Raw genomic sequence first — 24,534 nt, 5'->3', positions numbered from 1 at the left:
TCAAATATAAAGCCACCATTCTCATTGTCAGAATTTCCACATAAATGTCCTTTGAGAACTTTTTCGGGTGGTGATGGAAGGATTATTATTTAGAATGTGCTAGAAAAGTAATATGCACAAAACACTATATTGTTTAATACAAAGAAAAATACAAAATACAATTTTTCAGTAAAAATTCTAACATTTTTCCCTTGAATACTACTATGTATTTTTGCCAATACAGCTCACTAAGAACTATTTATTAAGTACCTGCTATGTGCCAGGTGCTGTTCTAAGTGATGGGGATCCAGCTATAAACTAAACTTTCAAAAATGGAATAAAAAGAAGTTAAAAATGTAGCTATATATACATATATTGGTACATATTCTATTTGTAGAGTGTATTCGTGTATTTCTTGGACAATTAAGGTTTTCAACTTTTTAAAAATGCAGTTTCATCAAATATGATTTGCTTTTGTCTTCTAATTCTGTTTTCCAAAACGTTTTTTACCAAATTACTTTCTCCCTCCCTTCCTTTCTCCCTGTATACGCACGCACACAATATTCATAATGTTCTAGGAAGTATATGTGGGAGGGATATCAACAGAATGGAAACAAGGTCCCCCTTGGGCAACTCGTAGTCTAATTAGGAGACAGAGGAGGATAGAGGCAGGCCCAGTCTGGCAAGGAGCGTCTCAGAGGGCAAGATGGCTGCAGAAGGCTGAGGGATCTGTCACAGGAGAGACCCAAGGAGAGGGCTTGGAGGGGGGGCAGCAGAGTAGCCAAGGGGGGAATCCCTGAGGCGGCGGTCATCATACCAAAGGACCCCATGGGAAGGAGCACACCCCCTGTGAAGGACTAGCCATGAGAGGGACGACCCCACAACCACGGATGTAAGAGTGGGAAGAGAGGAAAGCTGGGGCTGATACTGAATTTCCCTAAGCACAGCGTAGGCCTAGCTTCTGCACAGACTGTTAGACTTACAATAACTTTTCCTGAAGGCATGGTCTTTTGTCTAACAGTTATATGTCACATCACAGCAAAATTGCAAAATGATTTCCTCTTCTCCCTCTTCGAAGATTTTCCCTGCACCACTGTGTGCTTCTCACAGGCCTCATTTCCATGCACCCAGGGTAGAGGGCAGCTCTGGCCTTAGGGAGCCAACCACAGTCAGGAGAACTTTCTACAAGTCACTGAGGGAAGAGTAGTCTCCAGCCTTTATCTTAACATCTGTGATGGTAAAAAGTAAATACTTCCCAAGACCTGACTCCAGTTGGGTGGTTCCAGTTTTTATAACTGAGGTTTAAAACTCTGACGCTTACCGGGGCGGGCTGGTAATGTGATAAGGATAAACTCGGGAACACTTACTGGGTTCTCACCAGGGCCAGGCACTGTTTGACCTGCTTGACCTACTAACTCACTCACCAATCCTCAGAGGGAGATCACCCAGGGGTGCCTCACTGATGGTAGTGCCTGGCGTTAAGTCTCAGTGCTGGGGAGACACGTGGATGAGGTGGGCTGTGGTGAACAGGAGAGCACAAGGCCTGTAAGGAGGCTGGCTGCTGCCAGCAGGGAAGGAGGCTCAGCGGGGTCAGAGGTTCTGATTCTTCAAGAGAAGTCAGAAATCTAGATTTTTTATTTTTTTGGATGAGGAAGATTTGCCCTGAGCTAACATCCACTGCCAATCTTCCTCTTTTTCTTTCCCTTTGCTTGAGGAAGATGAGCCCTGAGCCAACATTTGTGCCAGTCTTCCTCTGTTTTTTGTATGTGGGATGCCTCCACAGCATGGCTGATGAGTGGAGTACGTCCGCACCCAGGATCCCGACCTGCAGAACTGGAGCATGCAGAGCTTTAACCATTTGGCCATGGGGCTGGACCTAGAAATCTAGATTTCTTAAAACGCAAACTCTCCCAATTTTTCAAAGTGGCTGACAAACTGAACTTTTATGAGTAATGGTGGAGGCCAGCTGCAGTTCAAACAAAGCCCGTCTGGGGGCTGGACTTGGCCTGCAGGCAGCGGGTGTGTCGGCTCTGGAGTGTGAATGTTTGCTTTGACATTGAGCTAAAAGCTGCTTCCTGGTTGCCTCTGTTCACTGGTGCCAGTTCTGTCGCCCATCTCCTCTTTAAAACCCCTGGGCTCCTGAAACAACAACTTCTCGGTTTTAACGGCTCCCTGACACCTAAGGAGCAAGGGTCACGATTTTTCTGGACTTACTCCAGGTTGGCCGAGGTCGTTCTTATAGTGTAGCTCCCAGAGCAGCACACAACACTTCTAGTGCAACCTGAGGCGGTAGGAGCATGGAGATGACGCCTTGTTCCTGTGACCCAGACCTCACGGTCCTCGTGCTGTGGTCCAGGGACACCAGTGCAGTTGGCTGCTGCATCACCCTCATCTCTCATCTCAAATCTGTGCTCAAGCAACGTTTTTCAGTGACTGCTGTCATGCCATAGCACCCTCACCTTGTACTTACATAGCTGAGCATCTAACCCAAGCGCCTGGCATTACAGTCTACCTCCTAAAGCTCATCTTGTTGGTTTGGGCCTCGAAGTCTCATCTGTTAAGAGAATCCTAACTTCTGATTTTGCTTTATATCAAATTAGTTAACCCTCTTAGCTTTCTTTTAATGGTGTTTTGATAAACATGTGTTCTAGACCTTTGTGAAAGTTGCTTATAAAAAAGATCGTGAATGGAAGAGGGGTTGACCCAAGCCGTGGTACACACACTGCGCTAGAGACAGAGAGGCCCAGTTGACTGGTGGTCTATGAATCAGTGCATTTTCGGTCTGGCCACAGTGAAGTCACCCAGCTCCCATGGGCCCATATTTCTCTCTCCTATCTGCCAGATGATTATCATACTTTATCTTGTGTTTTACTGGAATTAGAATGTACATTTATAAGCTTTCTCTAATCTCTGAAAATAGTAATTTTATCTAAAAAAGACAATGAGTGTGTTTGCGGTATTTTATTCTTTGTGAGCTCATTCTTTTCTGACGGCTCACAAGCTATTTAATAACCTAGCCTAACAATTTTACAAGGGTTGCACACGACATTCCAAAATTCATCCTTAATCATATTTGAAAATGAGGAAAATATTTTCTTGTCTTCAGCTCTGGGTGCATCTTTTATTATACATGATTTCTAAAGATACAGTTCTTGTGGTTCTGAGACCACTGTTGTAAGTTTGTTCTACAACTTGACACATGTGGCCTTGAAGGCTAGACCTTACCTTCAAGGGCCAATTCTTCTTTTTCTTATAGTGTTCGCAGTGATCTGAGTTTTAATTCATCCTCTAAGACACTTTTCTGTCCCCTCCCATACGAAGAAGAGGGAGGGCAACTGGGATGTGGGTTAACAGTGACGACCTTCTACCAGCACGGGGTGGAGTTCCTCTTTTAATCTTGATGCACTTATTTTATTTTATTATGTTTTTTATTGGTGAGGAAGATTGACCCTGAGCTAACATCTGTGCCAAACTGCCTCTACTTTTTTTGTATGTGGGATGCTGCCTCAGCATGGCTTGGTAAGCAGTGTGTAGGTCCATGCCCAGGAGCTGAACCCGCGAACCCCAAGCTGCCGAAGTGGAGCACACAAATTTAACCCATAAGCCATCTGGCCAGCCCTTGATGCATGTATTTTAAATATGAACTTATCAGAGTCCACACTCTACACCTACACTGGCTTCCATGCCTCCCCTTTTTCTTTCTCAGACAAATAGTTTTAATTTTATAATAAAAAATCTCTCATTTCTTATTCCCTTTTACAGCCTCAATGCACCCATGGGGATATGCCATTTCTTTCTCTGAACTCTACTTTTCGAAATGTTTCCCAAGTGTCAGGGTACAGGTCTACTTGCATCTTCTCCCATTCTTATACAAACTCTAGTACAAACTCATTACTTTCTGCAACAAAGTCACAAATCTAATCTTTTAAAATTGCTAAGGAATGGATCCAAAACCATAGTTCCCCTCGTTTGCTTCCTCTGTCTTTTGAGAGATGAGATTGTTTGCCAGCCAAGAATTTATCGCATGCTTGTTGCCTTTAGTAGAATGTACCTTGAAGCTAATACTGAGCAGTGTAAATTCCTATTATAACTATATTTTTCCTTTGGGCTTGTTTAGAAATGTGGATTAGAAAGCACTGTGCATGCCCTCCCATGTGGAGTATGACTCCATTCTGGCTGCTGCTCCTAAATCCAGCCCTCTCCCATGCATTTTCCATTCTCAGGCACTCAGGCTCCCACCCCGGAGTGTTTTACTTCTTTTCGGAGCTGCTGTTATCTGATATGTTTTTGCCTCTTTCCTTGAAGTACTTCAGTTCTAGGTCCTCATACACCTGATTCTCCAGGTGAAGACTGAGACTGCTAGAATCAGCCGTGACTGAGACCCCCCCACCAGGAGGATGTGTCTTGCTTGACCACTCTGCTGACGGTAACCCTTCTTTTCTCTCCTTCTCACTTTTCTGTGAAACTATTCTCTCCTTTCCTCTGCCTCTCTATCTCTACCTCCTCTTCCCAAACCTACTCTTCAAATGCGATGCTCCAGAGAGTTCTGCCCTTGATCTTCTCATCACTCTTCGCACCCCAGCAAATCTTGCAGGTCCCACATTGAATTAGTCTACCCACTTTACGTAGGTATCCAGTCCATCCCGCTGCCACTGCCTTAGGTCTGGCCCTCACTATCTCTCAGAACTCCCTCTGGTGCCCCTTAAATGCCTTCATCACCTCCATTCACCCTGGCTATGTGTGTGTTGTCTCTCATACTCTGCCATATGGAAGCATCTGTGGTTCTCAATGTGATGTGCTCTGTCAGAGCTCAGTCAATGAGCAAATATTGTCCCCTCACTAGAATATCTTATTCATATTTCTATTCCTAATGGCTAGGACAGTGCCTGGCACATGGCAGGGACTGCAAATGTTGACAGATGCATAACTAGTTCTACATGGCAAAATAAACCACATGGTACCATCTGACTACTTTTCATACACTTTAAGTGTATGGAGACAAACGGAGGAAATTAAAGTTCTTCCCAAGAAAAAGAACCAAAGATCACACTAGAGAGGAAAGAAACAGGATTGTTACAGCTTTAGAGAGAGAGGTCATTTTCAAAACTGTGTAAATTGAGGAAAACTTAGCAATGATATTAAGAAGTCATGAGTCTAAGAGAGAAGCTCCAGTATTATCAAATACATCTGCTAATTGAAAATGAAACTAAATTTCACTAGTGAAAGAATGAGGTGCAAAATTACCTTCTCTTAGACAGCCCAGTTCTGTCCATTAAATGCTGATAGTTCCAGAGAGGAGAGATGGCAAATGCCACTGAGACTACTGTTCTATTGAAGTGGACGTTTATTTTAAAAAGCTACCATCTGTTTGATTTGGGGTGAACTCCTTCTAATGGGCACACTGCATATTGTGTGGCAGTTTTTTCCCTAAAAACAAGTTATCTGAGGAGGAGAATGAAAGCCCTAGCTGAAATGGTTTTGGAAACTTGTATCAGCTGACCAGGGTTTGATTTTGGAATCTTCAGTTGGCTTGGGAACTATAAACATAACATGTGGCAAGCTTCTCATTTACAACACTCTAGGCACAGGAAGGCCCTTCTATTGCCCACGAGGGACAGAGAAAGCAGATGGCAGGTGAGTGGGCCCTCATCACTCAGAAGAGCATGGCCACAGGACGAAGGCTCCACTTGACAGATTCGATTTAGCCCGCTGAGGAAGTTCCCAGAAAACCCAGGAGGAATAAAGGGGCTAAGCTGAAATGCTACTGAGGGTGCTTTCCAAGCACATTCCTACTGTGCTCCCTTTTTTTTGATCATGGAAGACAACGGTATTTTCAGTCTGCCATGTTCCTTCACCTCTCAGTTCCAACTGCTTGATCATTTAGCCAAGGGTACCCCAAAAAAGAAATCCTTTGATATTGATTCTAAGCTGTTCAAAAAGATCCTAAAAATGCAAATTCATTCCAACAATGCCCCTAGTCCTCAACCTAATAAGAAATGTTGCATTTCTTGAATATTACTGAACAAACTTGATATGGAACTGCCCCCATTTCTACATTTAGTTAAATATATAAAACTGAATCCCAGGTGACACTATTTTAAGGAAGTGAAGCATCAATCATTAGCTGGGGAGGGGATGGGAGAATAAGTACTGCAAAGCAATTCCACTGGCTCTTTCCTCTGTCATCAGGTTCAATGTTTGGCTATTTATGGTCAATACAGAAAAGCAAGTGCTCCCTCTCTAAAGGATTTCTAGAAGGTCTGAACTAAACAATATGTTCCTTGGTTCATAGAATAGTCATTCTGATATCTAGAAAGGGAGTGACATTTGGGTGAAATGAACAGTTTGGGAATGTTTTACTTAACAATTGTAATCTAAATATTAGAAATAAAATGGGAATATAGGATTGCCCTTATAAAATGGTCTGTGTTGATAAAGAAATTTCCCTTTCTTTGTCAGCACCCACTGCTATACCTAATATCTCAGGGAAACAGGTAATGGTAATTCTTTCTCAGATTTTTGGTCTCTTAAATGAACTGTGTCGTCTAGGGCCATGCACACAAGCTGCTTCATTTCTTAAAGGGTCTTGGTTCATAAGCCAATAAAGTTTTGCCAAGGGATACACTGTACGGCTTTAGGAAGGGAATCAAATCTACTAAATACCCAAGAACAGAGTTCCCCAATTCATACTGGGGGGTTTCGGGATGAGTTTCAGGTAGAACTTCACGGGTGTGTGAACTGAGCAGTTACACAGGGCCCTGTGATTACAACGGGGCCTGCTTGCTTTAATGCTCTGCTGCTGCCGTCTTGAAATTCTTAATAATTTATCTTTGATCTTGTGTTTTGCACTTGAAGTCTGGTGAGACAATGGAGCATGCACATGGGCAGAGGAGATACATACAATATGTGGTCTCCTGGCTCCTTGCCATCTGACCCATTCACACACAGTCTTAGCAATGTCCCACAAGCATGGAATACCAGTGGACCCACAATGCCTGGGAGTTCAGAGAGACTCAGAGAACACACGAGAAGTGTGTTACCTCTATGATTGAGTAAGCGGGATGTTAACTATCACACTCCTTCTGAACCAGAACTTTCTTTAAGGCAGAAGGAAATCAATGGTGTCCTAGGAAATATGAATAACCAAGGAATCCTATATATCCCTAGTTGTGTTACTTCCCTGTATTAGCCAACAACTTACTCTGAAAAGGATGATATAGAAGGGAAGGAAAAAACAGGTGACCCACGGTTCCCTTTCTTGTCAGTCCTTCCTTACCTACATCAGTAAACTGAAGGTAGAATGTTGGTACAATATGTGAAGAGTAAAATAAAAATAGGTAAGTTAGTTTTGTTCGGTGTTTCCACTGTTCTGTTAAGAACAAAATATATCCACATATGAGTTATGACTATGAACTGTGTAACTTTGCTGATTCCACATATGAGTTAAATGCTTTTATATTTGCATGTTAAACTGGCATTGCACAACATAAAGAAGAATGATAAAATTAATACTACTAAGTTTAATTTTTAATATTTCCTTACTTAAAATGACATTAAATAGCAAATAAAAAACACCATGACAAGTCAAGAGAAAAACCGCAGAAGAATGGAAAAAGCTTTATATTTTAGCATCTTTGGAGGCACTTTTTCCTGCTTTTTGAACAAGGGTCTCCACATTTCCATTTCACACTGGGACCCACAGGTTATACAGTAGGCCCTGGTTTCAGGTGTATCCAAAGTATTACTGATCTTTCCAGCCCTTGCAGGGGCTTGCAAAGGGCTTGGGGTGGTGGTCCCCAGACTCCCTTCCCACCTGTTGTCCTGGCAACAGGCAGCCTTGATGCTGTACCAGAACTCTCAAGGTGGGCCATGAGGTGAAAGGATTAGGGAAGCCAGGCTTCCTCGGGTATCACCCAGCAAACCATCTCTGCTGGAAGCTCGCACTTGTGTCTGTCACAGGCACTCTGATGAACTTGACAATGCATAAAATCCTTAAAAACCCAAGTTCAACACTTGAAAACACTCTGAGTCCTTGTACTTGCTATTGTGTTCTCTGCCTGGCATGCTGCCTCTGCTCCCTGGGCATGGCTTCTCTCTCATTCCTCCAATCTCAGCCTACAAGCTCTCTCTGCACAGAGGTCTTTCCTGACGCGGTGTGACCCCCCTCTATCTAGTTGTTTGTCTTCTCTATGAAGCATGGGGCAAGAACCTTGTCTGCCTTGTTCCCTGTGTATCTCAAACCCCTAGCACTGGGCTTGGCAGATTGTACGTCCACACTGACTGTTGGTTTGGTAAATGAATAAATGGAAGGAGACGCTCATGATCAGGATGTTAGATTATTCAGTGTTTTTCAAAGTTCAAATCTAAGACTTATCTCAATGAAGCAGCGAGTTCCAGATATCAGCTCTGACACAAACTAGTTTAGACTTTTGCCAAAGTATGTGAGGACCAGGATGTTTTAAGAAATGTTAAGGGAGCAATTCATGGTTAAATACATATGTATTTAAAAATTTTTTAAATTAGTATTTTTTTATCAGTTTTTCTTTCTTTTAAAGATTGGCACCTCAGCTAACAACTGCCGCCAATCTTCTCTTTTTTTTTCTTTTTTGCTTTATCTTCCCAACCCCCTCGTACATAGTTGTATATCTTAGTTGCAGGTCCTTCTAGTTGCGGGATGTGGGATGCCGCCTCAACGTGGCCTGACGAGCAGTGCCATGTCCGTACCCAGGATCCGAACCCTGGGCCGCCGCAGCGGAGCGCACGAACTTAACCACTCGGCCACACAGCCAGCCCCTAAATTAGTAATTATTAAAACTCTCTTTTTTCTTAGTTTTTCCACTTTTCATCTTATTATACCTTTGGTTTCTGATCTATTAGCCCTTTTGCAGGCAGAAATTAAAGAATAGAGTAGTTAATGCTTGCAAAGTTTTCCCCATTGATTACATTTGTATAAAAAATTTAGTATTTCTTTTTTTAAAGATTTTGTGTTACCTTTTTCTCCCCAAAGCCCCCTGGTACATAGTTGTATATTTTTTTAGATATGGGTCCTTCTAGTTGTGGCATGTGGGACGCCGCCTCAGCATGGCTTGATGAGCGGTGCCATGTCTGCGCCGGGGATCTGAACCAGCGAAACCCTGGGCCACTGCAGCAGAGTGTGCGAACTTAACCACGTGGCCAAGGGGCTGGACCTTTGTTTTTTGTTTTAATTTATTTGAATAGTATCAATTAAATCTTCTCAAGGTATAAGACAAAAGAAGAATATTTTAAGTTTTTATAATGATGAACATAATAGGTTTTGTTATTTTTTCTTTCCTAATTTCTATGCTAAGTTATCTTCCAAGATGTCAACCTGGCTATTTTATGAATTATTTTAGAATACAGCATTTACTAACCGCTTAGCATCAGTAGCTCTAGCTGGCATCCACATTAGTCCAATATGATTGCTTAAAAAGTTTTTAAAGTGATACTGAATCCAATCCTCTGAACTTTTAAAACCACTGTTTTTCCTAAACCTGATTATTCTGATGCCATATTAATTCTTATTTGAGAAAGCAGTGTTCAACAAAATAACAAAGCATGTGTTTCGTAATGAGAAGTTCGATAAGTGGAGAAGGTGACGTGACAAAAATCACAATGGACTTATATAAAATGGAATTTTCTTGTTTGCAAATGATTTTTCTTGCCTTGGTCCAACATACTTGACTGATGAGTGTCCAGCTCATCCTAGTTGACATGCAAACTGACAAGTCAATCGCTAACTAGTTCTTTCTCATTTCTGCCAAGAACCTCTTTTTAACAGCATGTGAAATAAAAACTCCATGCTGAAGGCTGAATCGACACCAGCCCTGAGATTAAGTCTAGAGTACTGTGGAAATCACTGCAAAGAATGCCATCTCCAAAACACGCACCACAAGCTTGGACAAAGCACGAGGGAGCACGCTGAAGGGAATAATGCTGCCTGGCCCCCGGGGAGGGACCAGATGGGACCTAATAGCTCTTTTCTACTACTAATTTCTATGATAATTCCAAGTTGCCACATGGCATATGTATTTTTTTTTCAATCTAAAGACAGAATATCACTCAATGAAGTGACCAGGATTTTAATGAAAGGTATTTTTCATGAACTGTATCTATCCACACACGATATTTCTCACCCACTCATTACCTCCACCCCCCAGTAACACATCACTATGGTTAGGTTGGGAGAAGTATAGAGAGGTCAAGCACAGTATGTTTATAATCATTAGCAATACCAATTAGAAACAAAGAGATTCTAAAGTTTTATTAGGTAGTCAGATGTCTTTTGCAGAAATTTTATGAAGTCACCTTAACTTCTTTTCTTATAATCAGAAATCATGCCTGGATTTAAAGATTACAGCATGCCAGCTAATGTTTGGGAAAAAGTTAAACAGAGTGAAATGTCTTCTGTTTTTAGAGATAACATCAGGTATTAGAGAAGGAGATATTAATGATTTGGGAAAATTACAAAAGAATTTCTAGCCACTCTTGCGAGTTCAAATGCAACTTTCCCTGTCCTCCCCACCACATGCAATTTCTCCCTCCCCTCACCTCCGAGAACACTGTTTGTATTTCTCTGGTGGCACCTGCCACGTTCTTTGACTTACGAGAGTCATTTCACTTGCTGTCGGTTTCTGGTAGGCAGTCTGAGTGACCCTGTCACATTTTCCTCAGCATCCCACCTTATACCCACAACAGACTGTGACTAACAGGGATGGATGAAGGAAGAGACTGAACTTGGGGAAAAATACCCAAGTAGATATGAGCATCTTTTGATAGTCACAGCTTCTCAGCACAAACTTACGTGACTAGATTATGAAAATAAACTCTAAGTTTGATGCAGCACAAAATTATTAATATAAATCAGAAAACAGTATGAAAATCACACTGTTATTTTCAATACAGATTGAAGAAAATTCTCTTTCTTTTTCAACCCAGTGGTGAACACTTACCTCTCATGAAAAACCGCCAGGAATCTGGATTCTGGGATGGTTAATAAGTTACACATTTAAAGCAAAAAGATACAAGCTCTGGTAGAGTGGGATGAGGCACTTCACAGCCCTGCTGGCATTGATGCACGTGGCACATATAAGGCTTGGCAGTAGCTTCCCACTCACTATGGCTCCATCAAACAGAGGCCCAAAAAATGGAACCTGTTGATTCAAAACAGAAAAACACAATCTTCAAAAACCAGTAAAAGTCAAACCAAAGGCATGAGAACAGCTGATTGATGACTCAGACCTGCAACGACCACAAAGGCTGTCACTCACATAATAAATGCTGAACTTAATGGGATACAGGTCGAGGGCTTTCCAAACAAGCAAAACAGGATTGTTCCACAATGCTCCTCTACTACAAATTCTCCAGCAAAACATCTAACAACAAATTATCACTAGGTTACTGTTTTCTTTTCTTGTGTTGCCATTTACAGAAATGGTATTATTCTTCTAAGGGCCTACATTGCATGGATTAGGCACAAAACACAGCTGTGCCTCACTGCACACCTCTAACCTTTCATCCTTTTGGAACCAGTTTTGGAATTGGTAATACTTCTGCATGGATCCTGATGCATATTAACTCTCAAAGGAGATGATGACTATTCCAGTTAACAACTATAAGGTCTTACTTACAGTGCTCATTCTTAACCTTCTTTCTCTCTGCTTCTAAGATATTGCATTATCCTCATTTCCTTCTACTTCTTTAATAGAGACCTGAGTTTCCTTCAGTGGACCCACTTCTACCATGTGGGCAACCCACAAGGTTTTGTGCCTGTCTTTTTTGGATTTCTTTCTCTCGCTCACGTTTTTTTCCAATTAGAATCTCGTTGACTCCATTCACTAATATGGAGATTGTCAACTCCATGAGGTCAAAGACTGGGTCTGCCTTGTAACTTATATTTTATTCACTCTCTCACTTGCTTATTCATTTATTCAAAAAGGAATGTTTATTAGGTAACAGATACTATTCTATTCACTGGGGATACAGCAGTAAATAATAGAAAAAATTCTTGATTTCATTGAGCTTAGAATTTATTAGAGGTTCCAGAGAATAAACAGTTTAAATACATAAAATATATGATATGTTAGGTAGTAAAAGCCAGCCCTGGTGGTCTAGTGGTTAAGACTCACTGTCCTGGCCCAGATTTGTTTCTTGGTCAGGGAGCCACATTACCCATCTGTCGGTTGTCATATTGTGGTGGCTGAAAGCTACCTGTGATGTTCCTGTGATGTTGAAAGCTATGCCACTGGTATTTCAAATACCAGCAGGGTCACCCATGGTGGACAGGTTTCAGTGGAGCTTCCAGACTATGACTAAGAAGAAGGACCTGCCCACCCACTTCTGAAAAAATTGGCCACGAAACCCCTATGAAAAGCAGTGCAGCATTGTCTGATATAGTGCCAGAAGGTGAGAGGATGGTGCAAAAAGACGGGGCAGGGTTCTGCTCTGCTGTCCACAGGGTCACTGGGAGTTGGAATCGACTCAACAGCGCTAATGACAACAAAGGTAGTAAAACTGCTAAGGTGAAAAATAAAGCGGGGAAGAGCAATAGGACTCTTTTTGAGGGGCAAAGTTCTCTAATTTTAGATCACATGACCAGAGAGGGCTTCAAGGAGACGATGACATTTCAGTAAAGATTTGACAAAAGTGAAGGAATGAACCTCAAGCTATGAGGCCATCTGATGGAAGAGCATTCCAGGCAGAGGAACAGCAAATACAATGACCCTGTGGTGGAAGTGGAATTACTATGTTTAAGCAACAGTAAGGAAGCCACAGTGGCTGGAGCTGAGCGAGCAAGAGAAAGAATAGAAGGAAATAAAGTTGGACTGGTAATAAGAGGGGCCTTGCAGGAAGTTTTAAGGATTCTGGATTTCTGCTCAGAGTAAGATGAAAGCCTTCTGGAGGGTTTAGGGAAGAAGGGAACAGGATGTAAACTACATTTAAAAATAAGTATTATTCTGGCTGCTGTGTTGGGAAAACTTCAAAGGGTAAGCATTATAGAGACCACTTAGGGAACTACTGAATAATCCAGGGGAGGGATGATGGTGGCTTGGATCAGAATGGAAGCAGGAGAAATGGGGAGAGGTTGGTTTCTGGATATACTCTGAAGGAAGAGCTGACAGGATTTGCCAAGGATTATTAATGTAGTAGGAGGAAAAGAGAGGTGTCAAGATGATGCCACGGTTTGTTGGCAATTGGAAGGTTGGAGCCACCTTTTCCTGAAATGGAGACGACTGAGAGAGAGGGTCATTAGCTCAATTTTAGCCATGCTAAGTTTGAGATGCCTGTTAGATATCCAGTGGAGATGCATGGAGGCAGCAGTGGATATGACAGGCTGGCAGTCAAGGGAGAGGTTCAGGTTAGAGATTTAAGAGTTAATCATTTATAGATGATGTTTACAGCCGTGAGGTTGGATGATTGAACAAGCACGAAAAGAGGTTCAAGGACTACATCCTGTGGCCCTCCAATGTTTAGAGGTTGGAAACATGAGAAAGAATTAGTAAAGAAGACTGAGAAGGAGTGACTGGAGATGGAGGAGACAAATTTCCAATGAGAAGCACCATAACTGGCACACAGTTGGAATGCAAACACCTGTCAAATGAGTGAAATTAATTAATATTTTAAATAATTTAAATAAATTAATGAATGTGGGTCTCCAACCTAAGTCTTCTGACTTGTGTCAAAGACTATTTATTTGGAGAACATCTTTTCTGTGGTTGGCAGTGGGGGAGGGGCTTGGGATACAACGGTAAATGAAAGACTATCTTTGCCCATAGGAGCTGACACAGGAAAACTACAGACTAACATCCCTCAGAAAAGATGCAAAAATCCTTTACAAAGTTTTAGCAAATTAAATCCAGCAACATTTAAAAAAGACACTGTATCTTGACCAAGTGGTATTTCCCATAAAAAAACAAAGTTGGTTTAACATTCGTAAACCCATCAAGGCAATTTATGACATTAACAGAATAAAGACGAAAAATCATATGATCTTCTTAATAAATACATAACAAGTGCAGATAAAATTCAACTCTCATTCATGACAAAAAAAAAAAAATCCTAGCAAACTGGGAATAGAAGGGAACTTCCTCAACTTGACGAAATCTTAGAGGAAAAAAATTATGGCAACATAATTAATGGTGAAATATTAAACGTTTTCTAAGCTCTAAAAAGGCAAGAATGTCTATGCTCACCTCTTCTATTCAATATTTTTGAAGGTTTTAGTCATTACAATAAAGAAAAATAAGAGAAAGAAAGGAAGTAAAAGGAAAGGAGCATAAAGATTAAAAAGCAGTAGTTATTTTTATTCACGGATAACATGATTATGTACATGAAAAATCCAAAGGAATTTAACTAGAACTAGTAAATGAATTTTGAAAGGTCAAAAGATACAATATACCCTCCAAATCAATTGGATTTCTGAATATTAGCAACCAACAACTGAAAAATGACATTTAAAAATACTGCATCAAAACATCAAATACGTATAAATAAATCTGACAAAAGACATGCAAGACATTGTACTTAAAACTGCTAAACATTGCTGAGATAAATTAGAGACAATCTAAATAAATGGAAATATGTACAATGTTCATGGATTGGAAGTTTCCACATTGTTAAGATGTCAAGTCTTCTGATATTGAGCTATAGATTTAGCACAAACCAAATCAAAATTCTAGCAAGCTGTTTTTATAGATATGGACAAGCTGATTCTAAATTTATATGGAAATTAAATGACATAAATTAGCCAATGCAATAATAAGAAGGTTTAGATTACCTGATTTCAAGGCATACTATAAGACTATAATAATTAATATATCATAATATTAGCACCAGGATAGACAAATATATCAAGAGAATAGAATATGGAGTCCAAGAATAGAGCCACGTATATATGGTAACTGATTTGCAACAAAGGCAGCACATCAATTTTACGGGAAAAGAAAAGTCTGTTTCAATAAAGACACTGAAACAACTGGATAGCCATATTGAAAAGGGAACCTTGACCTCTACCTCATATCACACACAAAAACTGAGATGGATTATAGATTGAAATATTAAAGCTAAAATCACAAAGATTCTACAAGGAAACATGTGAGAAAATCTTCACAACCTTGGGTTAGGCAAAGATTTCTTAGGTACAAAAGGCACCAACCATAAAATAAAAAATAAATAAATTGAACTTAATAAAAATTTTAAAAATTCTATTCATCCTGAAAGTGAAATTGCAAGTCACACATATTTACCAAACTGGATATACCCTAAAGGTCCATCAACAGGAGAATGAATAAAAAATTTGTGGTCTATTCACCCAATAGAATCTTCCATAGTAACGAAATGAACAAACCACAACTACATGTAACGTCACGGAAATGACCCAAATATAATGCTGAGTGAAAGAAATAGACACATAGAAGTTCATATTATATAATTCCATTCATAGAAAGTTGAAAAACAGGTAAAAGTAATCAGTGCTGACAGAAGTTGAATAGTGGCCCTGTTTGGGGGGAATTAGTGCTTGGGAGGGGGCATAATGGAGATTTCTGGGACTAGTAACATCCTATGTTTAGATATGAGTAGTATTAAATTGTTTGCTTTGAAAACATTTCATCACACTGTACACTTAAAATTTGTGCCTTTATTACTGCTATGTTTCAAAGAAAGTATTTTTAAAAAAACAAGCAAGACTATAGAAGATTTGAACAACACAACAAACTCATTTTAATGGATACATATAAAATACTTCATCCAAGAACTGCAAAAGACACATTCTTTTCAAGCACGCATAGAATATTTTTAAAAAATTGACCATATTCTCAGCCAAGGGTTCACAAACATGGCCTGCAGGGCCTAATTCTAGCCTGGTGCCTTTTTGTGTATGGCCTGGAAGCCAAGAATGGTTTTTATGTTTTTAAACAATTGAAAATAATTTGTTTTGTGACATATGATAATTATATAAAGCTCAAAATCAGTCCAAAAATAACTTTTACTGGAACACAACCACACTCCTTCACTTGTGTATTGCCTGTGCCTGTTTTCGCACAGCAATGGCAGAGCTGAGTAGTTGTGACAGACACTGTGTGGGCCACAAAGCCTAAAATATTTCTTCACAGAAAAAGTTTGCTGAGCCCTGTTCTAGGTCATAAAGCAAGTCTCCACAATTTTCAAGGGATGGAAATCATACAATCCATATTCTGTGCCCAAAGAGCTATTAAGTTAAAAATCCACAACAAAAGGATAACTAGCACAAATCTCTATGTTTAGAAATTAAGAAACATACTTCTAAATAACTCAAGGGTCAACAAAAATATTGAATGGAAATTTTAAAATATGTTGAGCTAATAATAATGAAAATAGTAGATACTATAACTTATATGTTGAAGCAATACTTAGAGGGAACGTGTGGGATTGAATGCTTAGAAAAGAATAAAGGCTGCAACTTAAGGAGATAGGCATCCATCTCAAGTAGTACTGAAAAACCAAAAGAATAAAATAAACTCAAGGAAAGTACAAGGGAAGAAATAAAGACAAAAGTAGGCATTTTTGGATAAAAACAAACCACAATAGAGGTAGTAACCAAGATCAAAGTTGGTTCTTTGAAAAAAGTCCAATACAATTAACTGATAGATCTTTGGCAAGATGAATCAAGAAAAGAAGAAAGCACAAATAAATAACATCAGGAATAAAAGAGGGACACAACAACAGACGCTTAGAAAATATGTACAGCTTTACGCCTACACATTTGAAAATGTAGATGAAATGGTCAAATTCCCAGTAAAACACAACTTAGCAAATACAGATACAAGATGACATATAAAAACTAGAATTCTATAAGCTTTAAAGTAATGGAATCACAGTGAGAAAAGCTATTTTGACGAGGAAAAGCCATCACACATAGCTTTATTGGCAAATTCTACAAAACCTTCAAAGAACAAATAATTATTATTTTAGAGAAACTTCCAGTCTAGGAAAAGAGAAAACAAATCCACTCATTTTATTAGGCTAGTGTAGTCTTAACAAAATCAGGGGCCAATCTCACTCATGAACATACATGCAAAAATCCCAGCAAAACATTAGCAAACTAATTCAATAATGTGCAAAAATAATGAAACATCCTGACCAAGTTAGGTATGTTCCAGGAATATATATGTGGGTTTTCATTAAAAATCAATCTGTACACTAAACCACATTAGTAGATTACATGAGAAAAGTCAGATGATCACCTCAACAGATGCTTAAAAAATTGTTTCATAAAATTCAGAATCTATTTATGAGAAAAAAATTCTTAGCAATCTTGGAATTGAAGGGAATTTCCCTAATCTGTTAAAGAATATCTACCAAATCCTACAGTAACCACTAAACCCAAGGGTAATATGTTGAAAGCTTTCCGTGTGAGACTGTAATGGAGAGAAGAATGTCCCTTAGATCACATCTATCAACTTTTGCACTGGAGATCCTTGCCAATACAGTAATGCAAGAAATAGAAAGAGAGGATTATGAAGTAGAAAGGAAGAAGCAAAACTGTCATTATTTTGGATGACATGATTATATTCACAGAATCTCCAAAAGAATCTACAGAAAAAGGTCAGAATTAATAAGAGGGTTTATCAAGGTCATTGGATACAGAATAAACTAACAAAAATCCTACTGCATTTCTATCCATCAGCAAAAAATGGTTAGAAAATGACATGAAGAGATACTATTTACAACAGCAGAAAAACATGAAGTCCATAGGAACAGATTTAACAAGGAAGGTATACAGAAAGTTTTAAAATTTTACTGAGCAACATTAAAGTAGTCTAAAAAGTAAAGCAGTCTAAATAACTGGAACGATGTATCTATTCATGGACTAGAAGACAACACTTTTGTGACTTCCCTTCCCAGATTGATCTATGGATTCAATGCAATGTATATATGTATCTTGATGAGCTGATTCTAAAATGTACATGGAAATCAAAGAGGTCAAGAAAAGCTAAGACCTTCTTGAGGAAGAACAGAGTAGGGACTTGCCCTACCTTAAAGCAAGATATATGGTGAGCTGTAGTAAGACAGTGTGACAGAGGCACACTGGACCAGTGGAGCTGAATGGAGGAGCATAGGCACAGCCTTCAGCATATATGACGACTGTTGAAAACTCATTTCTGGTGCTAACTGGGATATACTACCTTGTGAAGTGGGGATATTGACCTAAAAGATATGGTATATCCTTGGAACCAGGATCACTATATGGTGGCATTTCTTCTATAACCAGAATACTCAAGTCTAGGTATAGGGGGAAAGGTAGTGCCTCTCACTTTACTTCTCCTGACCCATGTGCAGTTTTTTCTTCTGTTCCTACGGTGCTAGTCTTTGAGATTAGTTTTCAGTACTTAAGGGAGCAGCACTCCTATCATAAGACACAATGGTTCCCTTCAACTGGAAGTGGAAACTGCCACTGGCTATCGGGCTCCCCAGACCACTGGACACCAAGGCAGCAAAAGAGGCTCCAGGGTGGACTGGTGAGTGGCCCTGCCCAGGGGAATAGTGCTGCTGCTACACAATGGGGATGGGGAAAAGAGATTCTCCTGGGCCACCCCATCCCACTCCCAGGCTCAATGGTAAATTTAATGAAGACTACATCAACCATTAGTCCTAATCAGAACCTTAACTCAGCATTTCACCCCTATTGAGCATGTATATTCACAACCAACTAAAGACTCTGAATGATTTGTAACTGCCCTCCATGACACATGACGACCAAAGTCTGGAGATTATTAAGATTTTCCAAGACTGCTGACAACCTAGATTTCCTCACTAGCTGCAAGTTGGGAGATACATGTGGAGCCCTTATCATGTACTCCTAGACTAAAGGAAGTACAACTGTGAGAGGAAGCACAAACCTAGAAAGTGTAGCCCAAACAATTTTCTCCTTGTCAGGCCTGGGTCCAGGAAAAGACACTGTCACACTCAGGTTCTCTTGGCCAGATACCGTGAAAGCAGAGAAAGGTTTTTTTCTTTACTTTTGTTTTGTTTTTGCAGAGAAGTGATGACACTGAAGTTCACGCTGCAATAATGGCTCAGCATGCCAGCACAAGGACAAAGGAAGGACAAAGGAGAATCCTTGGGACACGAAAATGATCTGAAATCTCTATTTGATTGTGGGAATTAATCTTTCAAGGACTCAGTCGAGACATCTTGATGTTCCAAAGCATGGTAATGAACAATTGAGCTCTGTTCAAGTTCTTCACAGAGAACCTCCCGTTTCTGGAATAGGAATATTGCCATGAATGGGCCTACTGAGATCCAGGCCATGCTGAAAACCATAAATGCAGAGTATGGGTGGCCGACTTACCCAGTTTGGTCAGTTATGCATCCCTTTTTAAAAACTAGTCATGCGTTCGTAACAAAGAGATGGCCATGATTTTTGTGCCCAGCTTTTTGGCACTGCCTTTATTCTGCAAGAGGTAGGTGACTTAATGCAAAGGTCTAGGATTTGAGTTTCTGTTGAACTCCACACATATGCCTGTAAAGTGTACAGAAGATGTGTACACAGAACCACACAAGTATAAACAGCCCTCCATTAATAAGCATCTGCATACAGGTGTGAAAATTAACACCTTTCTACTATTAAAGAGATTGAGAACACTGGAATTGGAATTCTGGACCTGATTTGGCTGCCCAGAAACCACGTCCCCTTGGATAAACTACTACACATGCACCAACTATGGACGTATTTGGAACCCAGGAGCAGCGTGCTGCCCTACTGCCCTCAGACTGGCTGAAATGTTGAAGTGCTGTATTAGCCCCTAAAGTGTGTTGCAAGTAGTACTGTAGTATAAGAGGCAAGGTAGAAAAGTCATCTATTTTTGACATAAAGGTGAAAACTTTTAAGAGAAATGTATGTTTGTGAGAAAGAAAATGTTTATTTCTACATATTTTTATCTCTATATTGCAGAAGTAGGTTCTTGAATTATCAAAATAATTTTGGGGAAAAAGGGATAATCAGAGGACTCTAAAATTTTGCCTGAAAACTCTGAAGATTGCATAGACTCTTTCTAGGTCAAAAGGGGCTGGGATTTCAGATTTCATCTGTTTAATAGTTACGCATTTGCATGCTTTGGTCAAAGCCCTAATAAGAGCTGCAGAGAAATACAGAGACAAATAAGTCAGGGCTCTTACCCATAGCAGTTTGCAGGGGAGATAAAAATATGTATTCAAGAAGGCAAAAAACGAAAAGGAAAAAATAGCTTTAGGGTGGGTACAGATAGAAAGTTCTGAAGCAAGAGTCCTCTTATAGTTGAGCTGTGGCTTGATTTTGCAGGTGGTCATGACCATGGATGTTGGCAGAGAGTCGTGGTGGAAGGGGAGGAGCACTCCAGGCGAATGGTGCAGAACAGGAACGAAAGGATGAGGCATCCCTGGCTTTCTGTGCTAAGGCAGTGCCCCACAATGTATTCTAGGAGGGGCTAATTTTGCTGAGCATTAGTTAGTGTCATATGAAAACACCTGCCTAGAGTTAATGATTAAAGCATTACAGATAAATAAAGAGAAAGACTGGCTAGAACAAGACAAAGGGCTGTACACAGCTGCTGAGAGACCTCCTGTAGCAAAGTGGGGAAGTCAGAGGCAGGGCCGCTGGAGGAAGTAAGGCAGGAGGGGAGGCCTAGACTGTGGACTTGAGAGGAATGGAAAGCTCCAGAATAGGTATCTTGGGAAATGCACGGAGCGTCAATATCACTGAGAGATAAATGAAAAGACTAAAGAACAACCATGGGAACTCAGCTGACGATGCTGGACTCCACGAACGCCCAGCGGAAATAATCCGCTCTTTTTCCCCGACTCCGCCCTGCTCTATTTGCTGACTCCCAGCCTATCACCCGCTCACGACCTGGTAATCCAAATGAAAGCAACACAGAACACCAGGTAAACTTTTTCCCTTTCCTCACTAAACACAGAGGCCAAGACGAAAGCACACTCATTAAGTCTGTGTATGTCACTAGGAGGTAAGACCTGGTGGGTGGTGAGAAGTGTGGAGGTTGTAGACCTAACTTTGAGATTGTCTTTGCAAATACATAATCAAAATGCTAAAGTAAGGCAGGGAAGAGTGCATGTTTTTATACCCGGAGGGAAATATCATAATATAAAATCATGAGAGTAAAGAAAGGTCCTGTCAGGGCCAGCCCCATGGCGGAATGGTTAAGTTCATGCGCTCTGCTTTGGTGGCCTGGGGTTTGCCAGTTTGGATCCTGGGCGCAGGCCTACACACCGATCATCAAGCCATGGTGTGGGGGCATCCCACATAGAAGAACTAGAAGGACTTACAACTATGTACTGGGGCTTTGGGGAGGAAAAAAAAAAAAGGAAGATTAGCAACAGATATTAGCTCAGGGCCAATCTTCCTCACCAAAAAAACGAAAAGAAACGAAAAGAAAAGAAAAAGGTCCTGTGAGGTTAATAATAATCGCAATAATGATCACAATCTCTATAAAAGGATCAATGTCAATGATAAAGAAGAGTGCAATTCTGAGTTAGAAAATAATTTTAGATTAAGAGATCAATAAAGAAAGAAACTGAAGAGAAGAGCTTCTACACAGATGGGAAAACAGGCATGTGGGGAGTTGCCAGTGGGTTGAGCAGGCCAGAGCTGGCTTTCCATTAACAGCCTGGCTAAGGACATTCCTCCAGAGAAGCTCGGCTCCAGTTTCTCCAAAGCCTGAACTACCTCGTCAATAAGGGATCAGGACCATCCATCAAGACTCAATCCATACAAGACCCATTGAACCTCACATTGAGGGGCAGGTCTTCATATCTGCCAACAAAAAAGCACTGAGGCACAAGGGAGAGAGCAGCCTCACAATCGGAGAGACCATACGCAGCGATCACCCTGAATCCTGCCTACAAAGTCAGGGGAAAAGAACTTCTTGGGGGGCATTTCATTAAATCCACAAACAACAGAGTTTCTCACATTTCTGAGCAGATCCCCTAAGTAAATCTAAAATAATCAAAAAGTCAAAAAGAACAATGAGAGAACCAAGCGCCAGGTAACGAAGGGTCAAAATGAGCGGCCCAAAAGGAAAGAAGTCATTTCTGGGAGTGGTTATTCACAGGACTTCACGCTCCAGGGGTGCCGGGTGTACAGACACAGGGCCCTCCTGAGGCATCTGTGCACAAGTAAGGTCAGAACAGACGACCTTTAAGGGCCCTTCACCTCTGCAATCTACGATTCCAGGACCTGCTACGGTTTCCCCTCCTGGGACATTCACAATCCCACAGTATGAACTTATGGAGTGCAAGGGTGTGTCTGGACCTATGGATTTATGCCCGAGGTGTCAAAGTCAGTGACAGACAAATTGGTTAAAAAACTGCACTGAAGTACAACAACTTTCCTACTGGAAAATAACACCAGTATTTGCCAGAAAGACTGAGGAGTCTGTGGACTGAAAATTTTATAAAAAGTAAAATGTGTTAAATTCTAAGCACTTATGCGCTCTGCAGTTCAGAGTGGGATGTGGACAGGGGAGGGCGTGGCACTGTCCACCAGGAATGCACAACTCCACAAGGGCATCTGCAGGGCGGCCCTCTCTGAGGAGGGGCAGCCGGGAAATGGCTCATTAGATTTGGGTAACTTTCTTGAAAGATGAGAGAAAACAGATTTAAACTCTATTTTGCAGAACCTGGGATAGACACAGAAAAAGAATTTCCAAATAGTGAGAAAGTCCCCTTAGGGAACAATTATGGCATCTCTATGAGTGCTTTTAAAAGTGGCTGATCACTTAATTGGGCTTATAAGTCATTCTCCTTTGATGCCTTTGAAGTCTATGATTCTTAGTAATTGGAGATGAAAGTAATATACATAATTGATCTATTTTTGGACTAATTAAGAGGTTATATTAAGACATAATAACAAAAGAATCTTAGAACAAGGGGTTAAAAAACCCAGAAGTATCCGATTTTGATGATGAGCCCAATGGCTGTGGCTGCTGTTACAACTGTTACTAAGCTCCCGATGCTCGGCCAGGTTCTGAGCTCAGCGCTCAGTGTACAATCTGTAATTCTTACAGCAATCCCATGAAGCCGACACTTCATCCCTACTTTATAGGGAAAAAGATGAAGGTTAGACTGGCTTACTGCCTGTCTAAGCTCTTCCAGGTCAGGACTCAGGCCCAGACTCCTCCCCACCAACTCAGAGCTCTGCATGACCTGTTCTGCCTCCCTCAGCTCCTCCAGCCCTCCTCCTTGCTCCTGAAACTCTGGCCACAGCAGGTGTCTTCCTTTCTTCAGACTTTAAAGCTCAAGCCCTCTGCAAGGACTTTGCCCTCACTGTCCTTTCTGCTTGAAGCTTGCTGAGGGCTGGCTCTCCTGCTCCATTCGGGATCAGCTGAAATGTCACCTCCTTGGGGAGCTTTCTGTGCCCATCTGTAATGACCCTCTTTATCCCTGACAATTTTCCTTGCTCTGAAGTTGGCTTTGTCTGGTATTAATACAGTTACTCCAGCTTTCTATTGATTAGTGTTAGCATGGTATATCTTTCTCTATCCCTTTTAATGTGTATTTATATTTAAAATGGGTTTCTTGGGGCTGACCCCGTGGCCGAGTGGTTAAGTTCGCGTGCTCCGCTGCAAGCGGCCCAGTGTTTCGTCGGTTCGAATCCTGGGCGCGAACATGGCACTGCTCGTCAGACCACGCTGAGGCAGCGTCCCACATGCCACAACTAGAGGAACCCACAACGAAGAATACACAACTATGTACCGGGGGGCTTTGGGGAGAAAAAGGAAAAAATAAAATTAAAAAAAAAAAAAATGGGTTTCTTGTAGGCAGCATATAGATGGGGTCTTGTTTTTCTATCTGCTCTGACAGTCTCTGTATTTTAATTGGCGTATTTAGACCACTGACATGTAAAGTGATTATTGATATAGTGAGATTAGTATCTACCATATTTGTTACTGTCTTTCATTTGATGCTCTTGTTCCTCTTTGTCTCCTACTCTTTTTCTGCCTTCTCTGATTTTAACTGAGTATTTTATATGGTTCAATTTTTTTCTCTGCTCTTAGCATATCAATTATAATTTTTTTTACTTTCAGTGGTTGCCCTTAAGTTTAACACATACATTTATACTTAATCCAAATCCTCCTTTAAATAACACTATACTGCTTCACAGGTAGTGCAAATGCCTTAGAGTACAGCATTCCAATTCTTCCTTTTAACACTGCTGCCATTCATTATTTATCCTTGAGCTATAATCATTGAATACATTTTTTCTATTATTATTTGGAACAAATTGTTATCTGTTAAATCAATTAAGAATAAGAAAAATGAAAGATTTCATTTTACCTTCATTTATTCCTTCTCTAAAGCTCTTTCTTTTTTAAGTAGATCTGTGCTTCTGATTCATCTCATTTTCCTTCTTTTTGATAAATTTATTTTAACCTATCTTGCAAGGCAGGTCTACTGGCCACAAATTTCCTAATTTTTGTCTGAGAAAGTATTTCTTCTTTCACTTTTGAAGGATACACAATTCTAGGTTGGTTTTTTTTTTCTTTCTCCACTTTAAATATTTTA

The 24,534-nt window shown here is 40.5% G+C and overlaps 1 protein-coding gene across 14 annotated transcripts in view; it reads right to left on the bottom strand.

Moving 5' to 3' along the window:
* The window catches only part of RALGAPA2 (Ral GTPase activating protein catalytic subunit alpha 2), a 323,293-nt gene that overhangs the window by 70,726 nt on the left and 228,033 nt on the right, over positions 1 to 24,534 (bottom strand). For all 14 annotated transcript variants that reach the window (XM_070247008.1, XM_023626011.2, XM_023626010.2 and 11 more), the window contains one exon: positions 11,023 to 11,150. In XM_070247008.1, the coding sequence (XP_070103109.1) occupies positions 11,023 to 11,150 (128 nt within the window). The remainder of the gene's footprint in view (positions 1 to 11,022; positions 11,151 to 24,534) is intronic.

Source organism: Equus caballus, chromosome 22 (genome assembly GCF_041296265.1).
Source record: "Equus caballus isolate H_3958 breed thoroughbred chromosome 22, TB-T2T, whole genome shotgun sequence".
Classification (NCBI taxonomy): Eukaryota; Metazoa; Chordata; class Mammalia; order Perissodactyla; family Equidae; genus Equus; species Equus caballus.
The sequence above is the reverse complement of the archived record's forward strand: the minus strand, read 5'-3'. Positions and strand labels throughout refer to the sequence as shown.